This window comes from Heterocephalus glaber, unplaced genomic scaffold, assembly GCF_053883595.1.
Source record: "Heterocephalus glaber isolate CG9 unplaced genomic scaffold, H.glaber_assembly_v1.0 deba00000071, whole genome shotgun sequence".
In the NCBI taxonomy this organism is placed as follows: Eukaryota; Metazoa; Chordata; class Mammalia; order Rodentia; family Bathyergidae; genus Heterocephalus; species Heterocephalus glaber.
The window spans coordinates 16,680,006-16,697,659 of NW_028258137.1; the positions used below are offsets into that span (position 1 = coordinate 16,680,006).

General features: G+C 36.6%; 1 protein-coding gene across 2 annotated transcripts in view; it reads right to left on the minus strand.

Annotated features, from left to right (window-relative positions):
- Nucleotides 1-3,131: 3,131 nt before the first annotated feature.
- The window catches only part of Cyb5b (cytochrome b5 type B), a 35,976-nt gene continuing 21,453 nt past the window's right edge, over nucleotides 3,132-17,654 (minus strand). The window contains 4 exon segments of one of the 2 annotated variants that reach the window (NM_001310228.1): nucleotides 3,132-4,488; nucleotides 8,197-8,225; nucleotides 16,783-16,812; nucleotides 17,322-17,450. In NM_001310228.1, coding sequence (NP_001297157.1) covers nucleotides 4,398-4,488; nucleotides 8,197-8,225; nucleotides 16,783-16,812; nucleotides 17,322-17,450 — 279 coding nt within the window. In that variant the 3' untranslated portion in view covers nucleotides 3,132-4,397. 2 annotated transcript variants of the gene reach the window in all.

Below are 17,654 nucleotides of genomic sequence, written 5' to 3' on the forward strand. Positions count from 1 at the left end.
TCACAATCTTCTACCTTAGTTCAACATCAATCATCCAGAATTTGTCAAGTATCTATTAAATGTTCAGCATCAGGAAGAGTGCTGTGATAATAAATTCTTATTAGTATCAAAGATTACAGGGGGGCCGGGGATTTAGCTCAGTGGTTCCAGCACCTGCCTCACAAGCATAAGGTCCCGAGTTGTATCCCCGGTACCAAAAAAAAAAAGAAAAAGATTACAAATTAGATTCAAAATGCTGGTAGTTACTAATGCTCAATTCCTGTGATAGTGAAAAGTCCTAATGAACTATCTTTCATCAGTAATCAGATATAATGTTAGAAGGCTATCAGTATGCTTTATGGGTAGTGATAAAAGTGGTTTATTTCTCGTTTTATTAACACAGTCACTAGACCTTTAATTTCTGTTTAATTTTCCCCTAATAGTTTAGCTATTTCCAAGAAAAACAGTCACTTGAAGCCTGGCATTGCAGATAAGAGAACATTATTACTTTGTATTGGGTTTTTTTTTATCAGATGGTTTCAGTAGAAATTGAATCTCAAACTGTCTACTTGGTTCCCACTTCACATCCATTAATATGGCAAAAGCCTTTATTTTTGCATCTTGTGATTATCAAATAAGAAACTTTCAGCGAAGCACAGCAAGAATCCTGAAGAACAACAGAATTCCCTAATTAGACTAAATTAGACTAAACATGGTATTAGCACAGATACAGGTGAGTTTCTTACTGCCAAATTATTTTAATCTAGAACACCTGAGGGTTATAACGCCATCACTTTTGTACTCCAAAAAAATTTTTTGCTAACTGTAGTCATGGCAAGAAAAGGAAAACAGTATCTTTATTGTGCGTAGTCCTAACATTCACTGTGTGCAAACTCTAGCAAGATAAAAATCTTTGTTCAAAATATACTGAAATAAAATATGTAAACAAATGTCATTACTGAATACAAAAAGGAATGTTAATAGTATTCATTCACAGTCAAGGGCGAAGTAAGAAGAAAGTTAAACAAGTGAAATAATGTTTTGCTCAAATAGCCAATGTAGGAGATAGGTATGAGCAAGGAGTAGCTATTAAAACACGAGTACAGCGCTGGATCTGGGATAAGGGACTTGGATCTCTGGTTCTTTGGAACTTCCCTCCTCAATCACTCCCACAGATCCCACACCTAGCTTCTTCAGAGCACAGCAGCCAAATGTGACTAAACTCCCCATTACTTTCATGCTATCTGGCAACAGAATGGGATGGTTAATAAAATCTATTTCTTGTTGAGACAAGACATGTTTGAATCCATTTCTCCTGGAGTAGGAGGTTAAAAAAAAATTACTGTTCTGCATCTCAGTCTCCTAAAATGGAATTGAACCACAGATATCACTGCAGATTTTAAACATGAGATGCCGGAAGGAAGGACTACCTGGCTTGTAAAGCACTTTTCATTGCTCCACATTGGCACTAAATGAGCATAAGCCCAACAGTATTCTTGTTTCACAACATAAGCATTTATGACAACTGGTAAAAGAACCCTACAGCTCAAATGATTGGTTCCAATAAATTTTGTTTCTGCCTGAGTGGTCACATGAAGAGATCTAAATACAATATACATTTTGTCCCCATCGCTTTCTTGTTTTATACATGTAAAATTTATCTCGAAATGGAAAACAATTCCTGAGGCAGGAGATGAGAAATTTTGGAGAACGGGCACCAATATCCTCCATTTTGGTGGCATAAAATCTCTCTCGCCTTTTGTGTTCACAGCGATTGCCGTGGACAGTACGGTGTACAGTGGCAGCTGGTCCTCCTTAGGGACACAACAAACAACAAAACACCCCAGAGACCAGGAGACACCATTCACCAAAGACTGGCTTTCACAACCTACTGATGTCAAGACTGTTTTGAGAATTCAAGTCGACTTCTTAAACAGAAGCCCTTTCCGATGGATTTGGCTAGTGTGCTAGTGTGTATATCAGAGTATGCTATCATGCACTCCATTGTTGAGACAAGCCTCTGCAAACTCTCACTCAAGAACTTTCACCTTGCCATTTATGTAAGGAGAATCATAGTAAATGGACCGAGAAGTGTTTTTATAATAAAAGTGACATCACATTAGCAGTAGTTCAAAAGGAGCCCTGGGTATTAGATGGATTCCACGGATGGTAGAGACGAAGTCTGAAAAACTTTTCCCTCTGGCTTTCAGCAAAAAACAAGTCCAGATATAAATAGGAAAAAAAAAACCTAATATGGAATAGAAAACATACTTTTTGAATTGTTTACCCTAGAAATATCATAAACAGCAATTTTGCTTCAGACTATAGTTCTTTAATATTCTTATAAGCCAGATGTTTTTCATTCAGTTTTAGAGGCTGCCAACACACTCTTACAATTGATCCAAGTTATCTTCTGGTTTTCTTCTAGCTTAGCTTGAATGTAGCCTTTCCTCTTCCTCAATACTCCTTTGTTCTTCCCCTCTACCTTGATGTACTCCATATGATCACACAACTTAGATATTACAGCAATTACATCCCAACTCTTATTCAAGGAAATCTTTTGTGTTTAAGTGGAGGTGCATCAAGGTATACCACTTGCTATATAATAATCATTTATTCATTCCGTTTTCTTAAAGTAGCATCTTATCATTTTATAAACATTTTCTAAAGATACTAGATTAAACCATAACTGATATATAAAAATCAGCCATAAGTCACTCCAAAGTATCATATCCAAGTATGTAAAGAAAATCTTAATATTACCTTGATGAATTCAGAATTCAATCAACTGTAAAGCACAGGATACAAGGCCTGGTTTAAACTTTTTCTGCATGGGGAGGCTCTGGTTTGCTGGACAGTTTCCTGTCTTGTCAGTCCTTGGCAAGCTTGATACCAAGCAGTGTCTGTGGCACTTGAACCCAGCTGCTCCCTACTGGATACGACCACAGCCCAGAAGCAGACAGGTAATCCTCACAGGACAGGGAAAAAAAAAAAATCAAAGCTACTGGCAGAAAACAGCCAGTAGATCCAGGTGCTTCCCTGAGGAAAAAAATAAAATCAAGATGCCACAGAAATCCCAGCAACATAGTTTTATATAACCTACTTTTCACTGAGACAAATATACAAGTCTAAAAGAAAATAACAAACCCTACCAGTTTTTAAAATTATTATTGTTTATTTTGAGTCAAATAGAACCACAAGTTGGAGCCATGGAGGTAAAAATACAGATGGAATGGAAAGCAGTCTCTTGTTATGATCTTTCATTTTCAAATGATACTTTATATGGAAATTATTTCACTGAGTCTCTTGCTTTTGTAAAATGAGGAATCAAAATTTTGCTAATCATACAAAAAGTGGTAAGAATCCTTGGTAAAACTCTATAGACATAATTATTCATTCTTTTTTTACCAATAAGAGAGGGGACACAGAGAGAGAGAGAGAGAGAGAGAGAGAGAGAGAGAGAGAGAGAGGGAGAGGGAGGGAGAGTGTGAGTTAGAAGGCGGTACCAAACAAAAGAAAAGGTTTTGGTGCCTTTTCTAAACTCCTGCCCTAAAGAAGTGTTTTAAAAATATTTTTCAAAAGAAAGATTTTTTTTTTTGGTACCGGGGATAGAACTCAGGACCTTACACTTGCCAGGCAGGTGGCGGAACCAGTAAGCTAAATCCCCGGCCCCAAGAAAGATTACTCTTAATTTGTCAGGGTTTAATTACCCCACCCAATCCATTCCTTTCTTTTGTTGGCTGGTCCCACCCCCAAGAAAGCACAGTTTTGTCCAGCACTTCTTGGGAAAAAAAGGGGCTGGACTGAGGGGGTGGGAAGTGCTACCAGCTACACTAGCCTGGAAGGGAGATGACCACATAGTTCTCTCTAGTTTTAACAAACATAAATAGGGAACAAGGTCATTTGGCAGTCATGTTGTAAATAATAGGTGTGCATTTTTACTTCACATCTGAAACCCCTTATGGTAAATAACAGAATCAAATCAGAATTTAAAAAAGATTTTTAAAAATGAAAAAAAGAAAAATTTCAAAAACCAGAGTGCTACCCTGATAAGAAACTCTAATGTGCATTCAAAGTATCGGAAAGCAGGCATTTTTTCCCACAGAGCAATGTTACTACAATGTGTGAACTGCAATCAGCAACATAAACTTGTGAAGTGTAAGGGTACTTGTGGAAACCAGTGATGAGAAGAAATAGTGGCCAGGACACAACAATGAGAAGGTGCTCTGGGAGTAAGGCTCTGAGAGAGGAAGGACACCTGTCCCAGATTGGAGGTGGACATCTGGTCAACCGTCCTGGTTCCAAGTTGGGGAGAATACAATTGGCAGGATTCCAGGGACACTGTTGCAGCCCCAAAGCAAGTCTTTTCAACTTTCACTCCCACATGGATGTGTTTCCCAGACTTCAACAAGGTCTTCTTAGGAGGATTTGCTTTCCGCTGTGTAGTAACGATACAGGAAACCTAAGAGAACAGCGCCCACAATGGGGAAAATCCAATATGACCAGCAACTAGAAATGAGAAAAAAGCAATGAAGTTGTGAATATTTTATAGCAAACATACACTATCTTTCAGAATTGACATTTTAATGCTTACGTGGGCAGTCAGTTTTGATTTTATTTTGGGAACTTTAATTGCTTTTATCACACAGTAGTTGGAAAAAACCTAAACTATTTTTTGAGAGGGTGTACATAGTTCAGAATGGCCTTGCACTCATTATGTAGCCTAGGCTGGCTCAAACTTGTGGTGATCCTCCTGCCTAGGCCTCCCAAGTGCTGGGATTACAGGCATGCACCATCATGCCTGGCATAGACAAACTATTTTGGAGTGCCATATTAAAAAGTAAATTTTTAAAAAAGATAAAAATATCAAAACACACACACATCCTTCTATAGATGTTTCTTCGAAGACATATAATGGTTATATCTGGGTTATCAGATTTTGGAGAGTTTAAATAGTTCTTCTTTATAGCCAGGTGTGGTGGCTCATGCCTGTAATCCTCACACTTAAGAGGCTGAGGCAGGATGACTGCCTCTAGTTCGAGACCAGCTGGGCTACATAGTGAGTTCAAGGACAGCCTGAACTATATAGTGAAACCCTGTTTTAAAAAAAACAACAAAAAATGTTTTCTTCTTTGTGCTTTTGTTTTCCTCATGTTGAACTGGGGTATAATTCAGTGGTAGAGCACTTGTCTAACGTGCAAGGCCCTGGATTCAATCTCCAGTATCATACATACATATGTGAAGATGTTTTTCAAATACAATTTTTTTTTGTATTAGGGATCGAACTTGAGACCTTGCACTTTCAAGGCAGGTGGCAGAACCACTGAGCTAAATCCCTGGCCCTCAAATATAATTATTATTTTCCCCATGCTAGGGACTGAACCCAGGGCCTCATGCCTGCTAGATAAATACTCTAATGAGCTACATTTCCAGACCAAATTAAGTTTTAAGTAGGAAAAAATGCCATTATATGTGTGTATATATATAGGTACTTCCATGTCTATCCTAAATTTGGAAATTTGAAAGCAGTATCTAATCCAACTATCAGAAATATTTTATTTGCTTCACATGTATTTTAAAAATTTAATCCTTACCACAACCCCATAAAACCACTATCCTCCTTTCATATATAGCAGACACAATCTCTGCACTCCAAATCACAAGCTGGTCAGTTGATCTGATTCTAAACCGCCCTTTTGATCTCTAGTTGAGTCTGGACACTAAAAAGGATACACACATAAAGAACATAACAATAGTTCCAAAGAGAGTTAAGCAAATTGTAGTTGGCTTAAGAAGTACCACGGACAACTTTCCTTGAGTGTTTCAGAACAGTAACCCTTCTCCCTAAAATAATTCTTCTGTAGAAGAGTATGTCAGCACTGCTAGCTTTAGTGTAAAGCCATGATCCAAATGACCCGGCTGCCCCTCTACTTAACACATAACCAGTCTTGGTATTGAAAGGTTTGCAAGCCAAAAAATCCAGCTGAGGTTCGTAACAAAAGCACTTCTCTTTGCCTAAACATGCCTCGCACCCTGTACACCGAAGTAAGGCAGAAAGCTACTCTGAATTAATTTAGTAGTCAGCCAGGCAGCCTTTGTTAAAAAAATTAATCAAGATGGCATTTGTAAGGGCAATGTGGCACATGGGAACATTCACATACTCTCCCCATGAGAGAAATGAATTCAGACCTTTGGAAGAGCAACAGCCAAAGACTAGAGCCCAAACACAGGGTCCTTGAAAAACACTGAAGAAAAAGTCCTCAGTGCAAAAACAATGGTCAGTCTTCATAATAACCTTTCCTACTACTTAGCTGCCACAGAGGAGAGAAGAAAACACATTTCCACTGCAGTAAGGGAGGTGTTAAGGTCAACAATAATCTCCTACCATAAGATAAGACAGAATTTTCTTCTTGAATACTTCATGGAGTTATTGCACTTAGTTATGAACCATTTATTTTTATTGCATGAATATACCACAATTTATTCATTCATTTTATTAATGGATGACTATTTGGATAGTTTCCAATATTTGAATATCCTAAATAATGTTGCTATGAACATTTTTTTTTTTTGCTACGAAGATTCTTGTACATATTTCCTGAAATACTTGGGCACACATTTCCCTTCCTTTTTTTAAAATTTTTTTTTTTTTGATAAAGGCTCTTGAACTCATGAGTAGCCCAGGCTGGCCTGGGACTTGTAGTGACCCTCTTGCCTCGGCCTCCTGAGTGCTGGGATCACAGGTATGAGCTACCACCTCTGGTCCTTCCTTTCTGGTGGTACTGGGGATGGAACCCAGGGCCTTCACTACCTCCTCAGACTGGTTTTTTTTTTTGTATTTTGAGACAGGGGTCTGACTCAGTCTCTAAATTCCCCAGGCTGGGTTTAAATCTGTGATACTCCTGGATTTAGCCCCCAAAGTGCTGGCATTATAGGTGTATAATGTACACCATCATGTCTGGTTACCTTTGCCCATTAAAAGAAATTTTTTTTTTGGTACCAGGGATTGAACTCGGTCCTTGCGCTTGTGTAGCAGGCAGCAAAACCACTGAGCTAAATCCCTGGCCCGTGCTTTTTCTTTTTAAGACAAGGTCTCACTACCTTGCTCAGGCTAGTGTCAAACTCCTGGGTTCAAGTGATCCTCATCCCTCAACCTCTGAGTAGCTGGAACAATTGGGATGTGCCACCACACCTGGCCTGTCTACTGCATACATCCCTAGAAATGAAGTGCTCTGTGTTGTTAAATTTACTAGATAATGTCAAATTGTTTTCCAAGGTGATCATATCCATTTACATTCCCCTTAGGAGTACTTAAGAGTCATGGTGATCCCCTTTCTAAATTCTTATTTTCAGAATTTAAAATTTTTGCTAATTTAGGTGTGAAACATACCTATGATTCTACTTTGTATCTCTAGTGATAAATGACATTAAACGCTTTTTTCCATATGCTTATATCTGTTTCTTCTATAAAGTGCTTAGGTTTTTTTCTCATATTCTACTGAGTTATTTTTTTAAAGTTCATTTGCAAAAATTCTTTATGTACTCTCCATAATAGCTTAATCAGTATTATGTGTAGCATAAATCTATTTCAAGTTTGTAGCTTATATTTTCAAATTCTTTATGTTGTTTTTTGCTGAGCCTAAATGACTCTATATAACCTTCACGAAGATTTTTTTTCCAAGCCAAGGATTCCACAGTTATCTCAAGTAGAAACTTTTATGTGATGGTAATTCATACTTTTCGGACCTAATATTATTATATTACTATAAGAGATATAAGTAAACCTTTGAGAAAACTCAAATTCCTAAAAATGACCAATAATTTTTTCTTCTTTAAAATGTGATAACAGCACCTTTCTTACAGCTGTGCTGATTATATGTGATTAGGTTGTAAGTAGAAGTCACATAGCTGGGCTGAAGTACAGATATCCAGGCCTTGACTTAACAGCAGTTACTTTTCCATGCATACTGGGCTCTTACTGATATCACAATAAGATTTAAAAATTACTTAAGGCATAAGCCTTTTAGATTAGTCAAACTGGTTGAAACTGTAAAAAATTAATTTTGCTAATGTCAAAGAACTACTGAATTTGCAATGATTTGGGCCAAAAGAAGAAAGAGTTATCAAACTGTACTCTTATGTTATACACGTATATTTATAGAACTTCTTCCCAGACATTACATACAGCACAAGGAAGTCTGAGAAAGGGATACTAACCTTTTGCACGATTTATTTTTCGAAGGATCCTGAAGAAGACATAAGTCCAAAAATAAACAAAAAGAAAAAAGATTGACATAGCACATACAGACCTTTTTGTAGCTGATAAAAGAACTTCATGCATTTGATGTTTAGAAATCATGCTCTTGAGCATTTCAGTTGATATACTGTTCCAGAAATCTCAGAAAGAAATACACGGAGACACAGAATTTGGGTAAAATAATAAAATTTCTACTTGCGAGCAGGCAGGAACACCAGAAACCGGTCTGGTTAGTATCCACACCCCTTTGTTCAGCATTTCCCTTTTTATATCCTTTTTAGCCATCATCTCATCCCTAGTGGTCTTTGATGTGTAAATACAATTCCAGTTCCTATTTACAAGTCACAGACACAAGATAGGCACATACACATTGTAAATTCACCCTGACATTGCAACTTTGTTAGGTTAATGAAGTTACTGGTTAAAGAGTCAGATTACCTTCACCTTAAACAAGGAGAGTTATGGGAAAAGCAAATCTTTTTTTTTTTTGGAACCGGGGATCGAACTTGAGACCTTGAGCTTGCGAGGCAGGCACCAGAACCGCTGAGCTAAATCCCCGGACCAGGGAAAAGCAAATCTTAAAAGAACACATTACTTATTTTGCTTCTACAACCACCTTAATATTCAATCTATTAAGTTATCTAAAACTTTTCCCTATCAATACATATTACAAGAGAAGAGTTTTGAGGGCTTTTAAAAATATTTTCAGAAAATGTGATCTTAGGTACAGCCAGTGGGAAACCCAGAAGAGCCAGCCCTATCATTGTGACTAAGAATTTAGTCCATTTCAATATAATTTGTATCATTAACATTTTTTATATCTAAAAAAGTTTAGGTCATTTCTATGCTGTCACTAGTAATTCTTCACTAGGGAGTACCAATATGTTATCAGAAATAAGATTCTCAGGCCTGGGATTTAAGCTTAGTGGCACCGTGCCTGCCTCACAAGCACAAGGTCCTGAGTTTGCTCCCTGGTAGCAGAAAAAAAAAAAAAATCAAGTAATATTCTCAGTCCACCCATTGCTTATAGATTTGTAAACATCAAAATGCATGAAGTTCTGTTATTCTGAAATTTTAATCATTTCTACTAAACAACTGAAAATATGTAGGTTTTTTAAACTAAGTACATTAAAGTGTTCCTATTTTGAAATCAATTTATCCCTGGAGGCAAAAAGACCAATCTGCCTAACACAGTGGAGCAAACATAAGAGAAAGAAGCATCTACTCCCTTTTGGACATGGGTAGCCATGTAAATGCCAAATTAGAGCAGCCTCACTTTTAGCCAACTATTACACAGTAATGAAAGAGATGTTAAAGGCACAGTTCTTAGCAGCCAAGTCCTTTAGTCAAGTTTGGAAAGAAGTCAAATGAGGTTTTGTTTTTGTTTTATTCAATTTTTTTGGTACCAGGGATCGAACTTGGGATCCTGCCCTTGTGAGGCAGGTGGTGGAACCACTGAACTAAATCCCCGGCCCCTGATTTTGTTTCTTGATTTTTAATTTTACAAAATTGAAAAAAAAAAGTTCTAACATATAATTTTTCTTCACCTTCACCTTTCTTCTATGCACAATTCCTCAATCCTCATTTCCATGCCAAAGTTCTGTGCTGAATCTAATGGATGCTTAAGTGAAATTCTTAAGAGTTTATAGCTAACTTCAGCTTATTTCTTTGGATAAGGCATATGTGGCTGGGGATGTTCATGCCCAAATTTGAATGCTCTCCACTGTTCACATAGAAAGTAAAGTACTATGATTTTTAGTTATAAGAGAGCAGGTTAAACACAAAGTTCTCCTAGCGACGGCTCCACCAGGTAATCAATATGCAACCTTTTTTATTTTCTAAGGAGTTAGGAATATACCTACAAATAACAAAATCGCTATGTCTACTATGATTTTAGTTCAAAACTAAAGAAATTAACTTCAAATAAAACTGGCTCCTAAAATTCAAGGTTCACTAAAGTTTTTTTGGGGGGAGGTACTCGAACTTGGGACCTTGTACTTGTGAGGCAGGCGCCAGAACCGCTGAGCTAAATCCCCGGCCCTAAAGTTTTAATTCTCTCAAAAATATATTTATATACATATAAATACTAAAGATGGGCTTTATAGGGTAAAAGAAAATATTTTATAATACCTGAAAAATTTAAGTAACTCATAACTGAAATTATGTCTAATATTGTCCATCTCAATGCTAAATCCACTCCCCCATTTGTAAAATGAAAGGCTCAGGTTAGATGAACTTATCTTTCTTTCTTTCTTTTCTTCTTTCTTTCTTTCTTCCTTTCTTTCTTTCTTTTTGTGAGATAGGGTCTTGCTATGCAGTTGAGGCTGGCCTTGAACTCACTATGCAGCTCAGGCTGGCCTCGATCTTGCAGCAATTCTCCTGCCTCAGCCTACCAAGTGCTGGGATTACAGGTGTGTGCCACCATACCTAGCTAAACTTACACTCTAAAATCATACAATTTCAAGAGAGTTTTCTCAGCCAAGGGCATTTTCTCAAAACCTACAAGAGCAGCAGCTTTTGAAAGGGTAGGGAGAAGAAACATCATTCTCTTGTGTCTAGGGAGAATGAAGGAGCACTACCACATGTAGATTTTTCTCTTTTCCACAAGTTCTATAAAGGAGTATTTTCCCAGATATTCTTCTAAAAGGCAATGCACCATAAAGTACTGACCCAATCTGACAAAGAGAATGACAAAGAAATATCATATCTGGCAATCCCATGGGAAGGAATTTGGGGGTCAGTGAAGAAGGATTTCACTATGAATTGTTTATGAGAAAACATGAGAGAGGAGTGCGCACGCGCACACACACACACACAAAGGAATGTGGTGTATGAATATTTTGTCATCAGGACACAAATGTAAGAAAGAATGATCCAGAATTAGGATCATGATGTATAAAAACAGAGGGCATTATTATAAGTATACTTTCAGCTTATAATAAGTAAGAAAGAATGATCCAGAATTAGGATCATGATGTATAAAAACAGAGGGCATTATTATAAGTATACTTTCAGCTTATAATACTTTGTACTTAGGCTTTCAGAAGCTTAAATAAAAGCTACATAAAATGTACAATGAGCTTATGTTTTAATTCCTAAATTAGATGTTTGCTATTCCAAGAGGATTCCAACCAAGTATTTAAAATCAGAGGAAGCAGATTTAAGCCACAGGATACCTTCAGCAAATTTAACAGGCATTTGGGTGGTCTGGTGGAGTTTTTGCAGTTTTTATTTAGAGCACTTTGGTATCTTTGCAGTCAGGAACTTAAGAAAAACAACTTGACACTGTGGAAATTAGTATGGAGATACCTTAAAGAACTAGGACTGGAAGTCCCATTTGACCCAGCTATTCCACTGCTGGAGATCTTCCCCAAAGAATTAAAAGAATCATATCACAGTGATATATGCGCACCCATGTTCATAGCAGCACAGTTTCTAATAGCTAAACCCTGGAAGCAGCCCAAATGCCCATCAACTGGAGACTGGATAAAGAAAATGTGTTTTTTTTATAAAACGGAGTACTACTCAGCCATAAAAAATGAGAAATCAGAGACATTTATAGCTAAATGGATGCATATCAAGGCAATACTCTTAAGTGAAATAAACAGGATACACATGTGTAAATATCAAATAGTTTCTCTAGTGTGAGAAACTGAAAGTGTAAATAAGGACTAAAAGATGTAACAGATAATCTGAAATAAGAAGAAAAGGGGCAGAGGGGAAGGGGAAGTGAGAGGGGTAGGGGAAAGGAAAGAAGGGAATGGAATTAATATGAGAAAATGAAAAAATGGAAACAAAGTCTTTGTAAATAGGGAGGGATGGAGGGGTTGAAGGGAGGGCAGAGGAAGGGGGAAAAGTAAGAACCAAGAGAGATTATGTAAAGGTGCAAATTTCCAATGATGAATGTCATTATATTGTATACCTAAAATGTACCAATAAAATAAAATTTAAAAAGAAAAGAAAAGAAAAACAACTTGAGAACTGGCTTCAAACATTACTGGAAAGGAATTTTTTTACCCATAATATCCTGGACCTTATACATGAGTTACTGTTATATGAATCTTAGTATTTGGTGCATCTAAAAAGTTTGAGCCAGGGATTTAGCTCAGTGGTTCCACCAGCTGCCTTGCAAGTTCAAGGTCCCGAGTTCAATACCCAGTACCAAAAAAAAAAAGTTTGAGGACTAAAGTACATGACTTCAACATTTTATAGTACCAACTCTTGTTATGTGGTATGGATACTGGGGACAGCTACTGTACTAAAATATTAAAGTTGCTGCAAACCATTTATTTCTGGATGAAAATACAGCTTAATAATTACTCCCTCACAAAATATGTACCCTAAGTGTTAACCTGTTTATGTAAAAAATATTTCCTGGTAGATACAGTAAAATTCAAAAATAAAAAAAAAAACACTCCCAAAGAGCCAGATGTAGTGTCGCATGCCTGTAATCCTAGCACTCGAGAGGCTAAGGTAGGATGACTGCTGTGAGTCTAAAGCCAGTCTGAACTACAGTCAGACCTTGTCTCAGAAAAAAAATACTCCCCCAAACAAATTTCTATGACTCACTGCGATAAGATATATCTTTAAAGAAAATAATTAAAACACAGGATGACTTAAGAAGTGAAAAAAGTTATGACAATACTGGAGGGCTCACTTGAAAAGGATGTTACCTTGCTCTTCTGATCCCATTTGCAGAACTCTCTATCATTTCTAAAGAGTTTTATTATTATTATTATTTTTTGGTACCAGGGATCAAACTTGGGTCCTTGCGCTTGCACAGTAGGCGGCGAAACCACTGACCTAAATCCCCAGCCCTCTAAAGAGTTTTAAAAGATGTTAATCCTTGACATCACTCAAGAAAAGATATTTTGTTTTTCAATGATTTTGCCATGACATTCTATACTTCTTTTCAAAAGATTATGTTACAAAACAAATGTCAGACAAAACAAGGAACAATGAAACAACCAGACAAAATTCTTCAGAAAACAGCAATCAATACTTGTCTAAAGGAAAATTGCATCCTTTAATAAATTAGGTAGTAGGTACAACAAGAATATTAAAAAATTCTTAAAAGTATAAATTTCTACAGCCAGGGATGTACCCCAGTGGCACTGTGCCTGCCTGGCAAGCACAAGGTCCTGAGTTCAATCCCTGGTACCACACACAAAAAAGTATACATTGTTTGGATAATGGTTTGACTTTCCCTCTAGAGTTCATGTGTTGTAAGCTTGGTCCTTAGTGTAGCAATGCTAATACTTCTAATCTTTAGAACTATTTCACTTTTTCAAACATATCATGCATTAAATTGTTTTTTAATGGCGAAATGGTCAAGCTATTGATCTATAATGCTGGAAGGAGACTTTAGTAGTAAAGCAGCTAAACTAACACCTAGATATTACCTGTTAAATGAATGAAATGGTTCCACTTTTTTGGCCAGCTTAAGATTTGTATGTACTTTATCTCCTGAAATGATGGGAGACTAAATAATAAACACCTAACCAAGAAGCAAATGCATAGTCAAAAAGGTAATTCACATACTACAAGTACCTATGGGCTATTTGTTGCAGAATAAGCAAGTACGTACATAGGCACAAATAACACTTGGTCTGTTTCTAAGAAGAGTTTCCACAACCAAAAGTGGACCTGAAAAACCTTACGTCAAATATGAATAGAGGATTGATTGTTCTCAGCATAGGGATTAAACCAGCAAAGAAAAGATTCACAAAGACAAAAGGATTTTAAATTCTAGTTAGTTATCCTTAATTGATGCAGGTAAGACAAATACTGTCAGATCTATAAATCTTAAGCTTTTTAAATTTTGGATTATAATATTTCAGGGCCTTCAACTCAAATATTAGCAATCTAACAATAAAACAATGGTAACCATTCATTATTTACCTGTGTTGTAGCAAAGAAATATGAAAGGTTGTTTCTAAAAGAACTGGAAAAGGGTTCCTGATTTATACTCTGGAATAGCAGCATTTTAGGTGTTTTTTGGGGGGGAGGTACAGGGAAGAGACATAAAGGTGAGAGAGGAGAAGCGAAGAAACAAAGGGAGGAGACTGGCAATTAAAACTCTCCCTTAAGGCTGAAGTCTTCTCTTAATTAGGTTTAGGAAAAAAAAAAAATCACTTCTTTATAGTTTCAGACAACCTGAAGATAAAGATAAATAATTAATGAACTTCACTTCCACATCTTGACGTGAATGTTTAAGCCAGAGATAGAAAAATGAAGAAAACAGACATCTACACCCTATATATGCAAGTATCTATTAAAGTGTTTATTAAAAAATAAATCTGAGGAATAAAGACTTTCTTCGTAAAATTGAAATCACTTTAGAATATACTTTTATGAACTATGTAGGTGGTCTTGAAAATGGACCAAAAGGCCTGCTTGCCTGAAGTAGAGCAGTGTGACTGGAAGCACAGCAGCCAGACCCTACCTCAAGAGGACAGGTAATTTACATACAAGTGACATGAGGAAAACAGAGACTTGAAAACATTATCTTCAGTCACTCTTTAACTCCAGGAGGGGCTAAACTACACTTGGAGACTTCTAAATTATTATAGATCTTGGTAAGTTGAAATGGGTTCTTTCTCTATACTTCTTACAAAAAATCCAAGGTGAAACAGTTTTAATTCAGCAGGGAAATCTCTATAATTAATTTTTTGGCCTATAGAAGACAGATAGTGTCTTTACACAGAAGAGAATTAAATTTTACTAAGTTTTCAAATGAAAAGAAGGGTATATCATTTAGTAGAGTTTGGTACTTGGCAACCTACTTATCACCTGGGTTACTTAAAATGCAAATCCAGCCGGGCAGGGTGGCACACACCTATAATCCCAGTACTTGGAAGGCTAACACAGGAGGACCATCCCAAGTTCAGGGCCAGCCTGAACTACTTGGCAAGACCCTGTCTCAAAAACAAACAAATAAACAAAAATGCAAATGCTCAAGCTCTGCCTCTAGAGAGTCTGGCAGTAGTGGAAGCCTAGGAAATATATATTTTAAGTATATTTTATGATCATTCTAAGGGATTCCAATTTACATGATACAAGGAATAGAATTTGAGGAATACTGCCCTCCATTACTTGGATAGCTCTACCTATCTACTGTATTACCAAGAAAAACAGCAACAAAAAGCAATTCACAGACTTCTAGACATTGTAATTGCAAAAATAGTTTTTCTGCTGTTTTTTTTGGTACCAGGGATTGAACTCAGGACCTTGCGCTTGCAAGGCAGGCAGCAGAACCACTGAGCTAAATCCCTGGCTCCTTTTTTCTACTGTTTTAACATAAAGCTCTCATGGCTACTGTGCAGAAATGGGTTATGGCTCGTGTATCTCTTGCAAAAATGGAAACATCCTTTGATCAAATTTGATCACTAACAGTGATATTTTTTGCACATGTTCAATATACTAATTAAGACCACACTTGGTTCAAATTTTACAATAATATCACAAGAGAGGTTTCAAGTATGGGTAGTATGAGAAGTATGAGAAGGGAGGACAAATCAATTACCAGTGCTTACAATGTGTTTAAAGAACCATTTTAATCCCTATTCATAAACAACTCAATAGTTCAGAGCAATAGAGTCTAGCAAGATGGAAAGGTTAATTTATACAAATACCCTGGATTGTAGGGCAACAGACAGCAGTCAGTGCCAAGCAAGCACTCTTTTGAATTGAAAGAATTCCTGTGTCCAGGTCAACTTGAATTACTGTGTCAAACCTGGTCAATAATTCTGGCTTAGTGAAGAATGGGAAGCAAGAACCAACAAGGAAGAGAGGTTATGTGGTATCTATGCTATTCTAGGCAGCACCTAGATTGTTGTCTTTTAACAATTAGAGGGTACTTTAACAGCTATTTGAAATTGTAAGAGAATAAATACAACAGATGGAACTACCCAGCTTGTGGGAAGCAGCAAAGGCTTTTGTATTTTCTTCCTGATATATAATCCAGATATATTAAGGTTTTCAAATGTTCTAATACTTAATCTTTTGTTTTTGTATATCATCGCATTACCGGGAAGATGTGGGCCCATTTGAGCTTGAAGAATGAAATAAATTTGGGAAACAGGGACAAAAAGGCCTTTGCTATTATAAAAAAGACAACATATGAGAAAAAATTAACTTTCCAAATTTTTTTTTTTTGTACCGGGGATCAAACTCCAAATTTTTTAATATAGAAGCAATTATCAACTGTTCCATATAATGTAAGAATAAGATAACATTCTATAACTGAACCCATAAACTAATTTCTTTCAAAACCATACAGAGAATATAGCTTTAGACTTTTAATTTTAAAAATAAAGCATATAGCAGCATTAACAAAATGTTTCCTACTGTCCAAGACTCAGCTATTCTTTTTCCTGAGAGGTACTGAGTCCAAATTCCTGAAAACCAGGACTTTTGCTTGGGGAAAAAGTAAACATTTTTAAACCTTTTAACTTCTCTTTAAGATAACTGTTTAACAAAGCAATTCTACTTGAGTAAACAAATATAACGCTTGAAACACACAAGAAAAACTGATGACTTCTTACCTTGCTACCACTTTGAGATTTAAGATCATTCTGTTAAAAGAAAAAAACAGTATTGTAATACATATCCAAATGAACTCTTACTTCTTATTTCTGCTTATTTCTAATGTTGGAACATGGGACTATAACCTGGTAGTAGTGAATTCCTGGGAAACTTCAGGGTCTGAAGATGGGAACTGACCCCCTACTCGTACCGTATCAGGGTCTCCTGTTACAATAGTATGTATGAAGGAATTAAAAGTCCATAGTTATATCACCTTTGGCATGGGACTTCCAAGAACTACCAAATCACTGTTTTAGGTAAAGATGTTATTAGCTGCTATATAAAAATCAATCAATCAATAAAATAAACCAAAAATCAATCCCCTTAGCTTTTCAGAGACACTGCACATGTTGTACTATAAGGCTAGATGATTCCTAGAGAAAATGTAGCATGATGACTGGGCTGATGAATTTCTATTTTAATCATTCTCTCATTCCATTCTGTGGCTATTCAGTAGTTTTCTCTGCATAAGCGCTCCTTACTTTCTGATAGTTCTTACCGGATGGATATCACCAATGTAGTATTGCTTTAGCATTTCTCTGGCATCAGAGGAATGGCCTACATCTTCAAAGCTTTCACTTGCATCTACACCAGCTTGTTCCAGCAGAACCTCTTCTCCACCAGGATGCTACAAGGAAAAGGTATTTATTGAAGCAAGCCTTCTCTGAAAAGCAAAACAGTCTGTTTTTTCTCCTGTCCCCTTTCCCTCCTTTGTCTTTTCTCCTTTTTAAAGGGATTAATAAAAAATGACATTGTATGCCACCTGTAAGGATGCAATGTAAAAAACACAGCAAAATTTCTATAATATTCTTGCTAAATCAGGCATGGTTGT